We start from the raw sequence: 16,854 nt of genomic DNA on the forward strand, positions 1-16,854 counted from the left end.
CCAAATCCCCAAGAGGCTCATTAAAGTCCTTGTGCTGTGTCTGTGCGGCTGAGCTGGGCTGGGCTTCTGGCCCAGAGGCAGCTCCTTGCAAACCAAGAAGAGCTTCAAAAAGATATTTCTCCTGAGGAGAGCTCCTCTACCAGCCCAGCAGGGCTGGGGCACTGCCTGCAGCCACCCTGGGCACAGCACAGAGGCACAGAGAGCTTCAATCAGTCAGGGCTGGTAAGGTGCTGAGAAGTGCCTGGGGCAGAATCGCTGCCAGCCCTTGGCATAGGAACCTCTGGCTGCAGGACAATGCAGCTGCAGCTCCTGGAGCCATCTCCTAAACCTGGAACATCCCAATGCCTCCAGACTCTGTGAGTAAAACTCTGAATATTTCTGGTGCAGGGGAGGTGAAATGCTCATGAAGCTTTGACATGCTGAGGAATGCTGGTCAGTCATAAAAGAATTCCAATACAAGGATTTAATTAAAAATTAGAACATTTCCATTTGTATTCCGTTTCCTAATATTGGAGAATGGCAGGGAGTGGGTGGATTAATATTAAAGATTGGTTATGAATTATTAATTATGAAATTTTACAAGTTTCTGAGACATTGGAACTGTTATCTTTGTGTTTTGTAGATTCACAGGAGATCCCTAATGTACTTTCAGCCACTCTGCTCATGGACAGCACCAGCAGCCCCTTTGCTGGACCCATCAGGCTCAGTCTGAGCTGTCCTTTGTCCCACCTGCAAACAGAACCTGCCCCAGCCAGTGCCCTGCACACAGGCAGGGTTCTGCCAGGCTAAGGAGAGTGCACAGAGATTTGGGGTCTGTGAGTGCTGGCAGGGAGAGATCAGGCACAGGGAAACACCTGCAGGACGGAAATATCCAGGAAGCAGAGGGAAGATTGGGCAATGAGAGAAAACAAACCCCAGCAATGCTGCGGCAGGGAGAGTTTAGAGATGCCCACAGGATCCCCTCCAGTGCAGTCTCTCCCTCTGAACAAGCCCCCTCCCTCCTGTGCCCCAGCCCAGCCTCTGCCCTCAGGGCCGGGACTCCAAGGCGTGCAGCCCCTCCTGTGCAGGCAGAGCTGCAGCAGAGCTGTGGGGCAGCTCTGCAGCCCCGGGCCCAGTTCCCTCTGCAGAGCACAGGGCTGGGAGCAGCTGCCCAGCCCTGGGGGCTCTGGAGGGGGCACAGCTGGCTCTGGGTGATGCTGTTCCCAGTGCCCGGCTCTGGGCAATGCTGTCAGGGCAGCCAGGTAAGGACCTGCATCTCCCTCAATCCAATGACATCAGAAGGACACTGGGAAGTCTCTGAGATTTTAGTGCAAGCTGGGAGCTTCAATCAGGGTGCAAACTTGTCCTAGAGCATCTATGAGTAGTAAGATTGATGGGGAGAGGCAGAGATGTTGTGACAGTGAAAATGCTGCTGGGTTGGTGAAATGAGCAATGTGAGTCCTTGGCTACAAATGTGGAGCTGGGCTGTGGTGGATCCATCTCTTCTCAGCAGTACCTGGTTACATTTTAGGGAAAACATGGGAAGATGATCACTCTCCACCTGAGAAAGGTTAAAGCCCAGAGAAACTCTGAATAGGTCAGAATGAGAGACCATCTCCCCTCACTCTGCTCTCATTATTTTGTCTCAAAGAATTTGCTCTGTTGTCCCTGAGTGAAGAAAAAATCTAGAGGGTTTCTGATATCCAAGAATACCAGGAGACAAATGGGGGAAGCTCAATCAGAAAACCTCAGAACACAGAACCTCTTAAAAATAGAAGCCTGTTAATTAATATTTAAAATAATCCATGTGTGTAACAGAGGAGGGTGTATAGGAAATGGTTTGATTTTGGTTACAAATATCTCCTCTAACACTTCACTGTCCATTTCTCCATGAACAGGTCCTCATGGCCATCCACAGCAAATGTCCAACAGCAGCTCCATCAGGCACTTCCTCCTGCTGCCATTGGCAGACACGCGGCAGCTGCAGCTCCTGCACTTCTGCCTCTTGCTGGGCATCTCCCTGGCTGCCCTCCTGGGCAACGGCCTCATCATCAGCGCCGTAGCCTGCAGCCACCACCTGCACACGCCCATGTTCTTCTTCCTGCTCAACCTGGCCCTCACTGACCTGGGCATGATCTGCACCACTGTCCCCAAAGCCATGCACAATTCCCTCTGGGACACCAGGGACATCTCCTACTCAGGATGTGCTGTTCAGCTGTTTTGTTTTGTGTTTTTCTTTTCAACAGAGATTTCCCTCCTGACCATCATGTGTTACGACCGCTATGTGTCCATCTGCAAACCCCTGCACTACGGGACCCTCCTGGGCAGCAGAGCTTGTGCCCACATGGCAGCAGCTGCCTGGGCCAGTGCCTTTCTCAATGCTCTGCTGCACACAGGCAATACATTTTCCCTGCCCCTGTGCCATGGCAATGCCCTGGGCCAGTTCTTCTGTGAAATCCCACAGATCCTCAATCTCTCCTGCTCCAAATCCTACCTCAGGGAACTTGGGCTTCTGGTGTTTTCCATTTCTTTAGGTTTTTGTTGTTTTGTGTTCATGGTTTTCTCCTACGTGCAGATCTTCAGGGCTGTGCTTAGGATCCCCTCTGAGCAGGGACGGTACAAAGCCTTTTCTACCTGCCTCCCTCACCTGGCCGTGGTCACACTGTTCTTCAGCACTGGCACATTTGCCTACCTGAAACCCTCCTCCATCTCTTCCCCATCCCTGGATCTGGCCCTGTCAGTTCTGTACTCCGTGGTGCCTCCAGCCCTGAACCCCCTCATTTACAGCCTCAGGAACCAGGAGCTCAAGGCGGCAGTGTGGACACTAATGAGTGGACCATTTAGGAAACATTAAACTGCTAGCCAATTTCTGCGTATCTCTTGAAATAAAAGTAATCTTTGATACTTCTTGTTGGATTGGTTATGATTTTTATTCTGTTTTCATTTTTTAATATTCTCCCTAAAACATAGCCATTTTTTTCTGCAATTTCCTCTTTTCATTCTCCAAACTTCACTGTGGCCTCACACTGTGTCAATGAGGAGCTGGTCTCGTAGTGGCCTTAACAGAATTTAAGGATCTCCCAGCAGAGTTTTCACAGGAGATCCCCCTTCTGTTCCCTTTTCTGGAGCAGCAGCAGCAATGTCTGTGTGCAGAGCTGGGGGCAGATCAGTGCTGGCACAGCAGCTGTGCCCAGCAGCAGCAGAACTTGGTGTTGCCAGTGCTGCTGCCGTGGCCCTGCCCTGCTGCCCTGGTGGCCCTGGTGTTGCTGTAGGGCCTGAGTGCTCTCGGGGCCGGGCACAGCCCTGGGGGTGGCAGTGCCGGGGCTGCAGCAGGGACAGGCCATGGGCACTGCTGGGGCAGCGCTGACGCCTCAGCCCAGGGCCTGGGGGCTCCAGGCTCCTTGCCCAGGCTCTCTCAAGAACACGGCCAGGCCAATGCTCAGCACAGAAAAGCCCCGTGAGCAGCCCCAGGCTGGCCGTAGGCAGGCTGGGGGCAAACAGCATGGCTGGGGTTCTGCAAAGGCCCTGGGGCAGATGGGAAGGAGCAGCAGAGCAGGGGCTGATCCATCCCCAGTGCACTGCACAGCCCAGGGCAGCGTCCCAGAGCGTCCTCATGGAGCTGCCAACAACATTCCCCTTCTGCAGATCCGGCCTTTCCCCCAGCTCACACAGGTGCCCCATCCTTGCAGGCACAGACACGGCAGCACTGACTCAGTAGCCCCTGTTTGCATTGCACAGAGCAGGGGGAGCACCCCCATGCTGTTGGTGTGGGGACATGAACCTGAGGGAGCACAAATGCCATCAGCCCCTGGGGCCAGCAAGGGCTGGGGGACACCAGGGAAACCACTCAGGTTTGTCGTGGCCTCTGCAGTCAGCCAGAAAGTTTGTTCCCATCAGCTGGGAGTTTCCTGTCCCACTGCAGACGCTGTTGCAACTGCTCCAAGGGTGGTTCCAGAGAATCACAGAATCAGCAAGGTTGGAAAAGGCCTTGGAGATCATCAAGTCCAACCTTTGCCCTGACACTGCCTTGTCTCCCTGAGCCTCCTCTTCTCCAGGATAAAAAACCCCAGCTCCCTCAGCCGTTCCTCACAGGACTTGTGTTCCAGACCCCTCACCAGCCTTGTTGCCCTTCTCTGGATACGCTCCAGCCCCTCCATGGCCTTCCTAAATTGGGGGCCCAGAACTGGACACAGCACTCGAGGTGTGGCCTCACCAGTGCTGAGTGCTGGGGAAGGATCCCTGCCCTGCTCCTGCTGGCCACACCATTCCTGATCCAGGCCAGGGGCCAGTGGCCTTCTTGCCCACCTGGGCACACTGCTGCCTCGTGTCCAGCCTGCTGTCCATCAGTGCCCCCAGGTCCCTTTCTGCCTGGCTGCTGTCCAGCCACTCTGTCCCCAGCCTGTAGCACTGCAGGGGTTGTTGTGGCCAAAGTGCAGGACCCAGCAGTTGGTCTTTCTCAGCCTCACCTTGTTGGATTTGGGCTCTGGATCCAGCCTGTCCAGGGCCTCTGCAGAGCCCTCCTATCCTCAAGCAGATCCACGCTCACACCCAGCTTGGTGTCATCTGCAAATTTGCTAATGCTGGACTCTGTCCCCTCATGCAGATCATCAATGCAGATATTGAAATCCACGCTGGCTGGATCTGATCCCTCAGCCATCCTGTGGGTGCCCTGGGATGGCACTCAAGGTGATCTGTTCCATAACCTTGCCAGGCACCCAGGTCATGCTGACCGGCCTGGAGTTGCCCAGCTCCTCCTTCCAGCCCTTCTTGGGGATGGGCACACATTGGCACCTCCAGTCCTTTGGGACCTCCCTGCTAAGCCAGCACTGATGGTAAATGATGGAGAGCAGCTTGGGGAGCTCATCCACAGCTCCCTCATCCCCTGGAATGGATCCCATCTGCTCCCAGAAACACCTGTGAGCATCTGAGTGGGTCAGCAGGTCCCCAGCTGCTTCCTCCTGGATTACAGTGGGGCTGTTCTGCTCCCTGTGCCCATCCACCAGCTCAGGAGAACACTTGTCCTGAGGACAACTTCATTTATTCTTGAAAACTGAGGAAAAGAAGGGGTTAAGTACCTCAGCCCTTTCCTTATCTTTGGTAACCATATCCCCCCCACTAAGGAATGGAGGTTGTCCTTTCCCCTCTTTTTGCCATTAATGCATTAATAAAATATATTTTTAATATCGTCCAAAGAAGAGGCCAGCAGTTATTACGCTTTCACCTCTCTAATTTTCTTTCTGCATTATCTTGGTTTGGAATGACACGTGTGAGCTAAGAAAGGCAGGAGCCTCCCCTGAAATGTACAATGTAATCCCATTCCCTCTGAATTGTTATCAATTTGAAATTATGGAGTCTCTCAGGAAAAATTAGGGGAGCAGGAATAACAGTTCTTTATTAGGAAGGAATGTAAAAAGATAAATGAACAATGCATTAAACGAAAACAACACTGACAGAGTCAGAACACAACCTGACACCCTCTCAGTCAGGCTGTTGGCAGCAGTCCAGTTTGAATTGTGGCTGCAGTCCTCCTGGAGTGTCAGGGGTGGTTCTGTTGGAGCAGGGATCCTGTAGAAGGGTGTATTCTTCCTCTGAAGATCCAGTGGAGGAGGCAGCTGCTGTTCCTCTGGGAAATCCCATCAAGAAGTTGTGCTGGTGTTCCAGAAACTCAAGATTATATCCAGGTAGGAATGCTTGGCGCCTCCCTCTGGGAAGAGCATCTCCCAATGGGATGCTGTAGTTCTTATCAGCCATGCAGTGACATTCAATAGCCCATTATCAGCAGATGTTCCCCCTGAGAGAGCAGTGGTTGTGGAAGAGATAAGGAAAACTGCCCACTTGACAACTGCCATAGAGATGGCAAATAGAATCCATCTTGCCTTGCAGTCTGGGACGTGCATGACCCAACAACATCCTAAAACACTTTGCGAGTTGCCTGCCCCTCTGTGCAATGATGATGAACCCTCTTTTTTCCATTGAGTTCCTGGAAAAAGCTCCATGTCCAGCCAGGCCAGTCCTTTTCCTTGCTAGCTCACTTTTTGGCTCAGAGGGACAGGCTGATCCTGCACTTTCAAGATTTCTTTCTTGAAGTGTGTCAATCCTTCCTGGAATCCTTTGTTTTAAAAGGCTGTTTCCCTTTAAAAAATCAGTACCTGATTTGGTATTTGCCAAATCAATCCTAGTAGGCCAATGTCTGGTCTGCTCTCTGAAAATCCAATGTAGAAGATTTGTTGATGCTCTACCTTTCACAGAATGTTTAAAAACATCAATAATTTTATGGTCACTGTGCCCCAAACAGACTCTGACAACCACATCTCCCACCAGCCCTTCTCTGTTTGTGACCAGCAGGAGACAGAGCTTTCTTTGGCAGTGGGAATTGCAGGAAACCTCCCCAAAGTGCACCTTGGAAGGTTCAGGCTGGAGCTGAGGAGAAAGCAAAGTCCCTCGCAGGGCAGAATGTTGGTGCTGGACGTGTGGCAGCGTGAGGCTGGGCCATGGCCGGGCTCTGTGTGCCAGGAGCCGGCAGTGCTGGGTGCAGGGAGCCCAGGGAGGGCACAGAAACGCTGGGTGAGAAATGCTGGAGCACAGCGAGATGGGCGAGTGCAGCCGGCCAGGGCAGAGGAGCAGCACACCCAGAGGGCACAGCCTGCAGGACAGATGGCCAAGGGCTCGGCAGGGCTGGCAGGGCCACAGGCACCCAGGCCTTTGTGCCCTGGGCTCAGGCAGCGCCTCTGGAGGCCCCACAGGAGGAACTTTCCTGCCAGGGGCTGCGCTCTGCTTCTCCCTCGGCCTCCCTGGGTAGGCTGGCAGGAGCTGCAGGTTGATGCCATTTGTCCTTGCTGCCCCTCACATCCCCCTGGCCCACCAAGAGCCCCGAGGCAGCCATGAGGGACAGGCCCTGCTGGCCCAGGCTGGGCTCAGGGCTTGGCCTTTCTGCTTCCTGCAGCCAAGCCAGGCCTTGCTCAGCATTGCAGTTCCCTGCTCAGAGCCTTGGGCTCCCTGCAATCCTGGCCTCAAGGACCTGCTCTCACCAGGCCCTGGGCAGCCTTTGGCACTCCCTGCCCTCCCTGGGGCCCAGCCATGCTCCAAGGCACTTGGACTTTTGCTGCTGACTCCTTGAGCAGCTTCTTCATCCCTCTCAGTGTGCCTGACGCTCCTGGAGCCAGCCCCAAATCCAGCGTGGGGCTGATTAAAATACAGAAAGCCCTCAGGAGCTCTTTGTCTCCCTTCCATTGTCTTTGAGTCTCCAGGGCTTGTGCAGTGATTGGAGTCAGTTTGGAGTTGTCTTCAGGAGGGAGATTCCACAGTGCACATCATGATTGGTTTTTAATCAAGGGTGCATTTTTTTACTTTTCATTTCAGAGAAGAGGGGATGGAAGCACTCCCCAAGTGATCTTGATGCTGAATGTCTCCTTAGGAGGTTTGGGCAGGGAGAAGAATGAGCCCCTTGCAGGCTGAGCTGGTTTGGCAAACCTGCTCCTCACGCCCAACCTCACCATGACCCCCTAGGACTCAGATCCCAAAACACCCAGAAAAGTTAATGGAATTTTTTAAATTTTTTTTTTATTCTGTAACACATTATTTGGTGTTACCATTTTATTATTTATATATTTTTATATTTATTTATATTTATAACAACAATATTGGATTTTATTACCTAGTTTTTATATTTTTGTAGTAAAATCACTACATTTTTAGTAGGCAAGAAAATTAATGCTCAACCTTTCAAACTAACACAATTCACTTTGTGAAAAGTGCATAGTATATGGCTCCATGCAGGTATTTACCATATGTTAGTGGGATTTTTTAAGAAAAGAATGAGGCACCTGCACCAGATAGCAACCCCAGGACACCTAAATCTTTCAGAGAAAAAGAATTTATTACCCTCTTATCAGAAGAAACAAACTTCTTCCTGCCTCAAAGGCCCTGTTAGGATTAGAAGGAAGAAGTTGCTGATGACCAGACAGAATCCTGTATTTGAATGGAATTTATGCATCATGTATGAAGGGCATGACTATGCCACAGGCTATTGCTTTTAGGGGTTAATCCTTTATTAGCAGGTGTCCTTTTTTGGGCTCATGCTGCCCATAAAAGGCACCTGGACGTCCGTAATTCTTTGTCTTTGTTGTCTCATATTGTCCTAATTCAATTTATAAAAATTATTATTACTCTAATTGTATTGATATTTTTATAACAATTTTATTACAATTAAACTTTTAAAATTTTAAAAACAAGTGATTGGCGTTTTTCACACCTTCGTTAATTTATTAAACTCCAGTAGCTATTTATTTATTCCTCTTTCCAGAAATTAGATATATTTGTAGACTTTTTATCACCTTTTTTATAGTCTCTTTACAATACAGGGTCAAGAAGGGGCACTTTGGGGTTCATGGAGACATTTCTGGGTCACATTTGGGGCAGTTTTGGGTCTGGGGAGGGAATTCCGAGAGAACTTGAGGATCTGGAGGACACTTGGGGGTGCCAGGTGGGCACTTGGAGGGGCACTCAGGGATTCTGAGCGACAGTTCGGGGTCCAGGGACAGCACCTGGCGGTCCAGGGCGGCGCTTGGAGGTCAGGGAGGGGAATTTGGAGCCCTTCGGGGTCCGGGCGGACCCTTGGCGGGGAGCTCTCTGGGCAGCGGGGTGTGATGGGAGTTGAAGGCGCGGGTATCACACAGTGTAACGGGGCCGCTGAGCATCACGGGAGTTCTTGACGCAGCTGCAATGGCTCTCGGAGGGGCGCGGGGCATGACGGGAGATGAAGTCCCGAGTGGACTAGAGCTGGACTTGCGCCGCGGAGCATGATGGGAACTGTAGTTCCGGAAGTAGTTGAAACGCAGCGTTTGGGGGTCCAGGAAGGCACTTGGGGGACACTTTTGCGTCCGAGCCGCGACTCGAGATCCTCGGGGGAACTTAAACGGTTCGGGAGCCCTTGAGGGGAGCTCGGGGAGCTCTAACGGGGCTCTTTAGGGCGCGGGGCACGGCAGGAGATTTAGGGACGGAACTGTGTTCTGAGGGGCTCTGGGGCTGCGGGGGATGAGAGGAGATGAATTCCCAGAAGTGGCTGTACCGAGCATCTGTGGGGTTGGGAGCACTCAGGGGGTGCGGGACGCTTTTGGGGGTCCCGACTGGGCGGTGAGGGGGCACTGAGGGATCCTGGAGGGTCTGGGAGACATTTATAGGACAGATGGGGGGGCGATCCCGGGTTTCTGTGGAGCACGGGCCATGACGGGCATTATAGTCTCGGCTCCAATGAGGCTGTATCCGGCCACGGGGCATGACGGGAGTTGTATGCAAAAATAAAATATGGCGCCCATCTAGGAACCGCCATGAGACCTGGCTCCCTGGCGTTGATTGGCTGCGGTCGGTGATCGGCGGGAGCCTCGGAAAATGGGAGGTGGTGTAGGCGGAAACTGCCTGTTTAACTTCCCAAGTCCCACTAAGTAGAGATCAGTTCATCCCCACTACTGCCCCAGTACAACCCCAGAACAGCCCAGTTCCTCCCAAGTAGAAGCCAGCACAACCACAGTGCTGCTCCAAATCCTCCCAGTACAGCCCAGTCCCTCCCAAAACACCTGAGTTCATTCCCAGTCGTTCCCAGTTCCTCCCAGTGTCTTCCACAGGATGCCCCAGTGTCCCCAGTCTTCTCCGCAGTGTCCCCAGTTGGTCCCAGTATAACTCCCCATATGTCCTGTTATGTCCCAGAATGTCTCAGTGGACCTCCAGCGTCCATTCCACTCCACCCAGATTCCCCCTCAGCATTCCTCTTCTTCCCAGGTTATCCCAGAATTCCCCAGTGTCACTCCGAGTATGTCCCAGTGTCTCCCACAGCGTTCCCAGTGTTCCCCAGTATGTCCCAGTCCTCCCCGATGTTTCCAAGGACATTTTAATTTCTCTCGGTGGCCGTGGCAGCCAAACCCAGCAGTGGGGTCCCTGCACTGCCCATGGCCACAGCCCCTTGCAGTGCCCAGTGCAGCTTGGGCTGATGATCCACCCTCACAGCTGGCCCAGGGCAGCTCTGCAGTGGCTTTGGTGGCACCTGGGGCTGGCACCCACCTGAGCAGTGTGTCTGTTTGCAGTGGGGAAACTGTGGTGTTTCAGATTGATTCAAAAAACCCCAAAAAGTGAAAACCCCTCTTAGGCTGAGTGCAGCCAGCTCTGCAAGCACAGCAGGGCCCAGGGGAGTGAGGACAGACAGGATGGGGCTGGGCAATGTGGAGCAAGGTTGTGCACACTGGGTCAGAGCTCCAGGCACAGCTTCTGTGAGCAGGCCAGAGCTGCTGAGGAGAGACCCTGGGTCAATATCAATCACAGAATGCTGCAATCACCTCTGCTCTAAAGAGAAATAAAATCAAATAGTTTATTTAAAATAGGAATGTGTATTTCTTAGAAGTTCTTTGAAATCTTCCTCTGTAACTGGACTAGGAAAACTTTAATGATTCTCACAGGGCTTTGATATTGTTTACATCATACTCAGTCCCTGAGAGTGTCTTCAAAAAACTTCTCAAGAACTCAAAGTTAAATTGAAACTCTGAACTTTCTTGAAGTTTTAATGGGTCTCACTGAGGGACACAACTGAGAAAGTGTCCCCAGGTTCCAGTTAGAGCAGAACACTGGAGGCAGTGGTGACAGCTGGGGACAAACAAGGCCAATGTGTCTCTGGTGCAGAGCAAAGCTGGATGTGTTTGAGGAATGCCAAGGGCCAAGGCCTGAGCCCCGGCCCCTGGCCAGGCAGATCATTTCCCTCCCTCCTTGCACAGGGCTCTTTCTGGGATGGGCACTGGCATGTGGGGATGTGCAATGCCAGGGGCAGGAGCATGGGGCGGCCCCTGCCAGGCTGCTGAGCAGGGACAAGGAGGCAATGAGGCCCCAGGCCTGCAGGGGTCACTTGTCTCCTGCTCCTGCCTCAGGCCCAGGCCCAGCAGCCATGGCCAAAGTGCTGCCCAAGTTGGCTCTGGCAGGGCTGTCTTGCAGCTGCTGCCCATCCCTGTGCCCTGTGCAGCCCAGGCTGTCCCACGGTGTCCCTGCCCTGCGCCTCTGTCCCTGCAGGCTCTGCAGAACAGGTTCCCCTGTACCTTTTGGACACATACCTTGGCATATGGGAATGTTGTCCACATGGATGGCTATTGAACACCAAAACATAAATACTCGTCCCTTTTTCTTGAAAATATAGCATCATTAGTCCCCATATTATCCTTCTGTGTTTTTCAATATAATGAAACTGACCTTTCTGAATAGAAGGGTGTCCTTCTTTGTGTGTAATATCTAATACAAAGGTAAAAATAATTATGAATTGTTTTAGGCATTGGAATTCATGACTATGGCACTCCAAGAAGGGGCCAAGTTAGAATCCATGAGTTTTTAAATGCAACTATTTTTCTGGAAGCTTGAGACATAACTGAAGAGAACAACTGGGAAGTGACATTGTCCTGCAGCCTTATGGTGCTTCTTTTTTAAGACATTCATGTTTAAAATTATAACTAACCTGATGTCACTTGTAGTTTTAGAGGAAAAAAAGGGTGATTAAGGGTAACTAAGGCCTATCCATAAGGCTTTAGTTACCATTCTATAAATCTTTAGATTACTGAGCCCCAAGGAATAAGTTATCATGGTACACCATGATAAAGGGTACCTTTATCAACCCCCTATGTATCAGTGTTTATCTGGCCTTTGGACATGTTCATACTGACATGTTCATACACACAGACAAGTGTGCAAAAAGGTTTCTCATCTACTCCATCAGATCCCAGTGGCTCTGCAGAGCAGTCAGAAAATACACATTGAGTCTAATGAGGAAACAGGGTACTGTGGAACAGTGCAGGGTACAGGTGCAAGGCAGGGCCTTACAAGCACACTGATCACCATTTATCAGCATCTCTCAGCATGACTGACTCTACTTATTTTATTATTCCTCTATTTTCCTATATCTCTTTCTCTCCAAACCACCTTGATCCCTCCCTTTTTCTTCTTTGGTTCTTCCCCTAACATTCCATATTAAGTCTAGTGAAATTCAAAAATGCTGCTTCCTTGCACCCCAATATTAACTCTGTACCGCTATGCAGTAATACCAGCCATTCTGCAAAGCCATCTGTCAGGATCCGTCCTAGTGACCAGATGACCTGATGGTTCATAGGAATGATCTCAGAGTGCAAAAACCACCATGGTACAAGGGGGTTTGCAGTGATAAACAAATCAAATGCAGTTTTATTGAAATAACCAGAACAAAAATGCAATAGAGGGATTAAGGGAGAGAAAAAGAGAGAGAAAGAGGAGAGAGAGAGGGAAGGAGAGGGGATATAGCTACCAACGCAGAGACAAAGTCCTTTGGTCCAGTCCAGTCGAGGGTTCGCCTGCTATGCTGGGGAGACCTCAAAGGCTCTAGCTAACTCAGAGGCTTTTATTACTGAAAATTGTGAGAGGGGGGAAACAGATACAATATGGAACAGATGTAACAGGTAGTCTATGTTCTCAGCAGTAAGTGAGAGCCATTGTTTTCTTGCTCCAATGGTCACAACCTGCAGGCAAACATCTCACTTTGGTCCACTTGCCTCCCCCACACACCTCTCCCAGGCTGGGGGTTTCAGTCCCAGTCCTTGGAAGGAGCAGAGGGGCCTTTTAGGAGTTTCATGTCTCAGTCCTTGGTGGAGAAGCTTCTTACATCTCCGTCTGTCTGTCACGGTGGTTGTAAAACAGGTGAGGGTCTTCTATGGGAGACCACCTGAAAGTCAGGAGAAGTCCAGCCAGGCCGAGAGGTGGGACAGCTTCCAGAGCTGCTATTGTTGCAAACAGGGCACGGTGCCCCCTTCTTAGCATACAGCAAACACACTTGTGAAAACAATAGCTTAACACTGAGCTTTCAGGTCTCAGGGCCTGTGGCGTGTGACTTTTCTCCTTCAGAGCCAGATATTCTAGACAGGGGTGGGTCTTCCCTTCAGTGGTCTCCCAAGGACAATCATGAGGCAGATGAGGGAAAATTCAGACAGACTGTCACAGTGAATTACATTGATTTGGACCAAGGAACATATTTTACATTAAAGATTATTAAACAGATGGCTGATGTGCTAGGCATTCGCTGGGAATACCACACTATGTGGCATGCCCAAAGCTCAGGACAAGTGGAAAGGATTAATCAGACCTTGAAAGTGCAGTTGTCTAAATAAATTTTAGAAACTCGGATGTCCTGGCTGAAATGCCTACCTTTAGCCTTGCTTAATATCAGGACGATGCCTCATTCAGAGACAGGGCTCTCACCCTTTCAGATGCTATATGAAATGCCATATAGACATGAGATGCCGGCAGGACACCCCAGGCTTGAGGATTGTCAGATTCAACCATATTTGGTTGCAATCAACAAAAATTTGTGGAACTCAGGAAACAAGGGATAGTATCTCAGAGTGCTCCTCTGGGATTCGCTATCCACAAAATCCAGCCAGGTGACAGAGTGCTTGTGAAAGTGTGGAAGGAGGTATCCCTCTCTCCTCACTGGGAAAGTCCCTTTCTTGTGCTCCTGACAACAGACACGGCCATTCGGATGGCGAAGAAAGGCTGGACACATGCGTCTAGGGTGAAGAAAGTCGAACATCAGGAGGAAGCGCCCGAGTGGAGAGTCACTTCTTCCCCAGGTGACTTGAAACTCAAACTCCAATATCATTGTAAATGACCAACAGCGAGCGGATAGGTTGTGTACTGTCTGACTGTGTATGCTATCCGTTTGTACATTTCAAGTGTGAATATTGTCAGGAGGTGTTTGTAGTACACTGTAGAAGGGGACAGAGGCCGAAGGGGTTGTGCACTCAGTGTCTGAAGAAGGAGCTTGAGCTGACTGACCGAATCCTAACCCTAGCCACAAGCCTAGGAATCATTGCATTAGATTTACAGGAGTGGTTTCAGATTTTTCAGAACAGGGTGCGTGGAAAGCTTAGATCAAAGGCAGAGGTTCTGGATGTGGAGTGCTGGAAATCAGTCAAGGTACCGTGCAGCTCAGATGCTCTCAAGGTTTCACGGTGAGGCACCTTTAAAAGGAGATATGCGGCTAGGTCAGAGAATGTATTCCCTGAAGAATACTCCTGCTGCTGTGAAGATGGTCTTCCTGGCTGCTGGTGGCACCGCAGGGAGTGGAGGCAAAGGCAGAGGACTACGCCTGGTGGGAATCCTGATTGGCCTGAGCCTAGCCATGTGCAGGATGCAGAGTCTGCACACTGAGGTCCCGATGAGAGGTGGAAATGAGAGCTCCGCAGATGAGTATGGAAATTGCACTCAGGTGGTCCCAGCTGTAAAGGGAAGAAGAAACCCTCAGCATATCAAGCCCTGGAAGATTGTCTCAGGGAACCTGGCAGGTACTGTTGGAAGAATGGCATGAGGGTCAAATTGTGTGAATTGGAAACAGGGATTTGGTGTATTAATCGCGAGGCAGGGCTAAGGAATGGGCAGTCAGATGAGCACAAACACCAGATACAAAAAAAAAAAGCAGAAATAATGTCAATCTCCATTTGTAACCAATGTAACCGAACCATGTGTGTTGGGGGAAAAATGGAATCAATCTTTGTCCCATACCACCAAGTGAATCCATTGTGTTATGACAATGCGAGGCTGGGGAAATGCATGATGAACGGGAAAATGTATTGGATGGAAGGAAATGTTAAATTTGATAGGAAATTTACCTTGAGCAGAGAACCAATCATATTTGATTTGGCAGAGGCAAATGATGATAGAGTGTGCCTGCAATATGATCGGGTTGTCTGTTTCACGAAAAATGAAGATGGTGAGGATCCTGAGGGAAGAATGAGAGAAATAACTCAGGAATTGAAGCGAAGGGAGTCAGAAATGAGGAGAAAGCAAGTTGAACAGGAGAGATTAAAAACCCTGGAAGAACAGTATGAATTGCTGGAGAAACAATATGCTGATGGGGAACTGCTTTCCCCAGACAGGAACCTGTTCATTGACCTGATGCAAGAAACTGCAATTGAACTGGGATTGTCAAATTGCTGGATTTGTGGGGGGCTGAAGTCAGCAGAAAACTGACCTTGGAAAGGGGAAGGTTTGGTTCTGGAACAGCTTTTGAAATGGGACAATCCGACAGTCTCAAAATTGGCACAGAGACCTGAGGGATGGATTTTGGACCAGAGGGTGATTGGAACCATCTGCATCAGTCGAGAAGGAAAGGAGTACACCGAAATGGTGGGATGCACCCCGTGTGTGTTTACCCTGACGGTGAACTCAAACACAAAAAGCAAGGTCTGGCAGCCAGAACGCCCTTCAGGGTACTGGAGCCGGAAGAATGAGACAAATTGTGAATGGAACAAAAGGATAGGACTTCTGGGTCAAAAATCCTGGAGCCAACCCTTTTCAATTCTTGGAGGGCCTGAGAAAGTACTGGGGAGACCCAGGGAAAATAAACATTAGATGGAAAGCCCTGGATGGAATTTATTGGATTTGTGGAAAGAAGGCATACAGTGAGTTACCCCCAAGGTGGAAGGGATCATGCACTTCAGGCATGATTCGGCCAGTGTTCTTTACTCTCCCTCAATCAAAAAGTAATCTGCTAGGGGCTCCGTTATAAGAGACCCTGAGAAGGGAGAGGAGAAGCCTGAAAAGGTGATACCAGTGATAAGTGGTAAGCAAGCCTGGGAGAAGGAAGAGTGGCTGGCGCCAAGAATAACTGATTATTATGGACTGGCCACGTGGGCCCAGGATGGAAGCTACGGGTATAGGACTCTGATTTATCTACTGAACTGGCTGATTCGGCAGCAGGCAGTGGTGGAAATTGTTTCAAATCACACCTCTGAGGCCCTGGATTTACTTAGTCGGCAGCACACCCAGGTACAGGCATTTGTGTACCAGAATCGAATAGCTTTAGACTATTTGCTGGCCGAAGAAGGGGAAATGTGTGGAAAGTTCAACGAATCAGAATGTTGTATTGAAATCAATGATTATGGGGAAACCATAAGAGGTTTGGTGGCCGAGATCAAAAATGTGGCCCATGTCCCAGTTCAAAAATGGAACTCGATTTTACAATCTTCATGGTGGGACAAATTGTTTGATGGGGCCTGGTGGAACAAAGTCATGTTTTTTGTGCTCTGTTCAGTAGCTGGAATCCTATTCCTGCCTTGTCTAATTCCATGCTTTTTTAGACTGATCCACTCCGTGGTCCAGGGAATGCAGATAGTGATAATTCCTGTGGATCCGGAGGGAGCTTCCAGAGGCAACACATCTAAAATCATGTGACTGGGAGAAAGGCAGTATGCCAGCAATGCCGCTGAAGTATTGGCAAAGTTCGAGAAACAAGCAAAAGCAAATGTGAATAATATGGGATAACAGGGTGTTCCACAAGGGGAGTACAGAATAGTGTAAAGGAGCACTCTGTTTGTGAAAGACCCTCAATGGTGGCGGGTAGAAGTAGAAAATGAAAAATTTAGCAATTTGAGAGCATGAATTAAATTGGTGATATAAATGGGGAGGGATTGTAGTATATGATAGAGATAATTCATGCTATTAATGTATAAAATATTGTAAAATTCACACTATATCTTTTGACCATCCTGGCCAGGAGCAGTGTCTTATTCATATCTAGTTCCTGGACGTTCGTTGAGATAAACGTTGGGATTTTAACATAAGAATAGAAGTTTCCGGGCTGATAATCGCTGGCTTCTCTTGGTCGCAGGGTCCACCTAAGAGTGATTATCACCTTGACAATTACATCTACTACGATGATCGACAGCGCCACCCTGATGCATGTGAATGCTGACTTCCCCAAAGTCGACTGACAACATCGAGACACCTGGACTGAGTCTTTTTCTACCTCTGCACATGTAAAGCCACGGTTCTGCATGTGAAGAGACACAACATTCGATCATTTCTGCCTTGGGAAGAATAAACTGT

At 49.9% G+C, this 16,854-nt stretch overlaps 1 protein-coding gene across 1 annotated transcript; it reads left to right on the top strand.

Annotated features, from left to right (window-relative positions):
• Positions 1-2,053: 2,053 nt before the first annotated feature.
• Positions 2,054-16,739, top strand: LOC135441685 (olfactory receptor 14J1-like; the record flags this gene model as incomplete). The annotated part of the gene is made up of 4 exons (XM_064701232.1): positions 2,054-2,128; positions 2,174-2,794; positions 12,670-12,728; positions 16,637-16,739. Coding segments are annotated over 4 exons (858 nt in total), but the record flags the coding sequence as incomplete, so codon positions are not given.
• Between the last annotated feature and the right edge of the window lie 115 nt (positions 16,740-16,854).

This window comes from Zonotrichia leucophrys, unplaced genomic scaffold, assembly GCF_028769735.1.
Source record: "Zonotrichia leucophrys gambelii isolate GWCS_2022_RI unplaced genomic scaffold, RI_Zleu_2.0 Scaffold_425_43725, whole genome shotgun sequence".
In the NCBI taxonomy this organism is placed as follows: Eukaryota; Metazoa; Chordata; class Aves; order Passeriformes; family Passerellidae; genus Zonotrichia; species Zonotrichia leucophrys.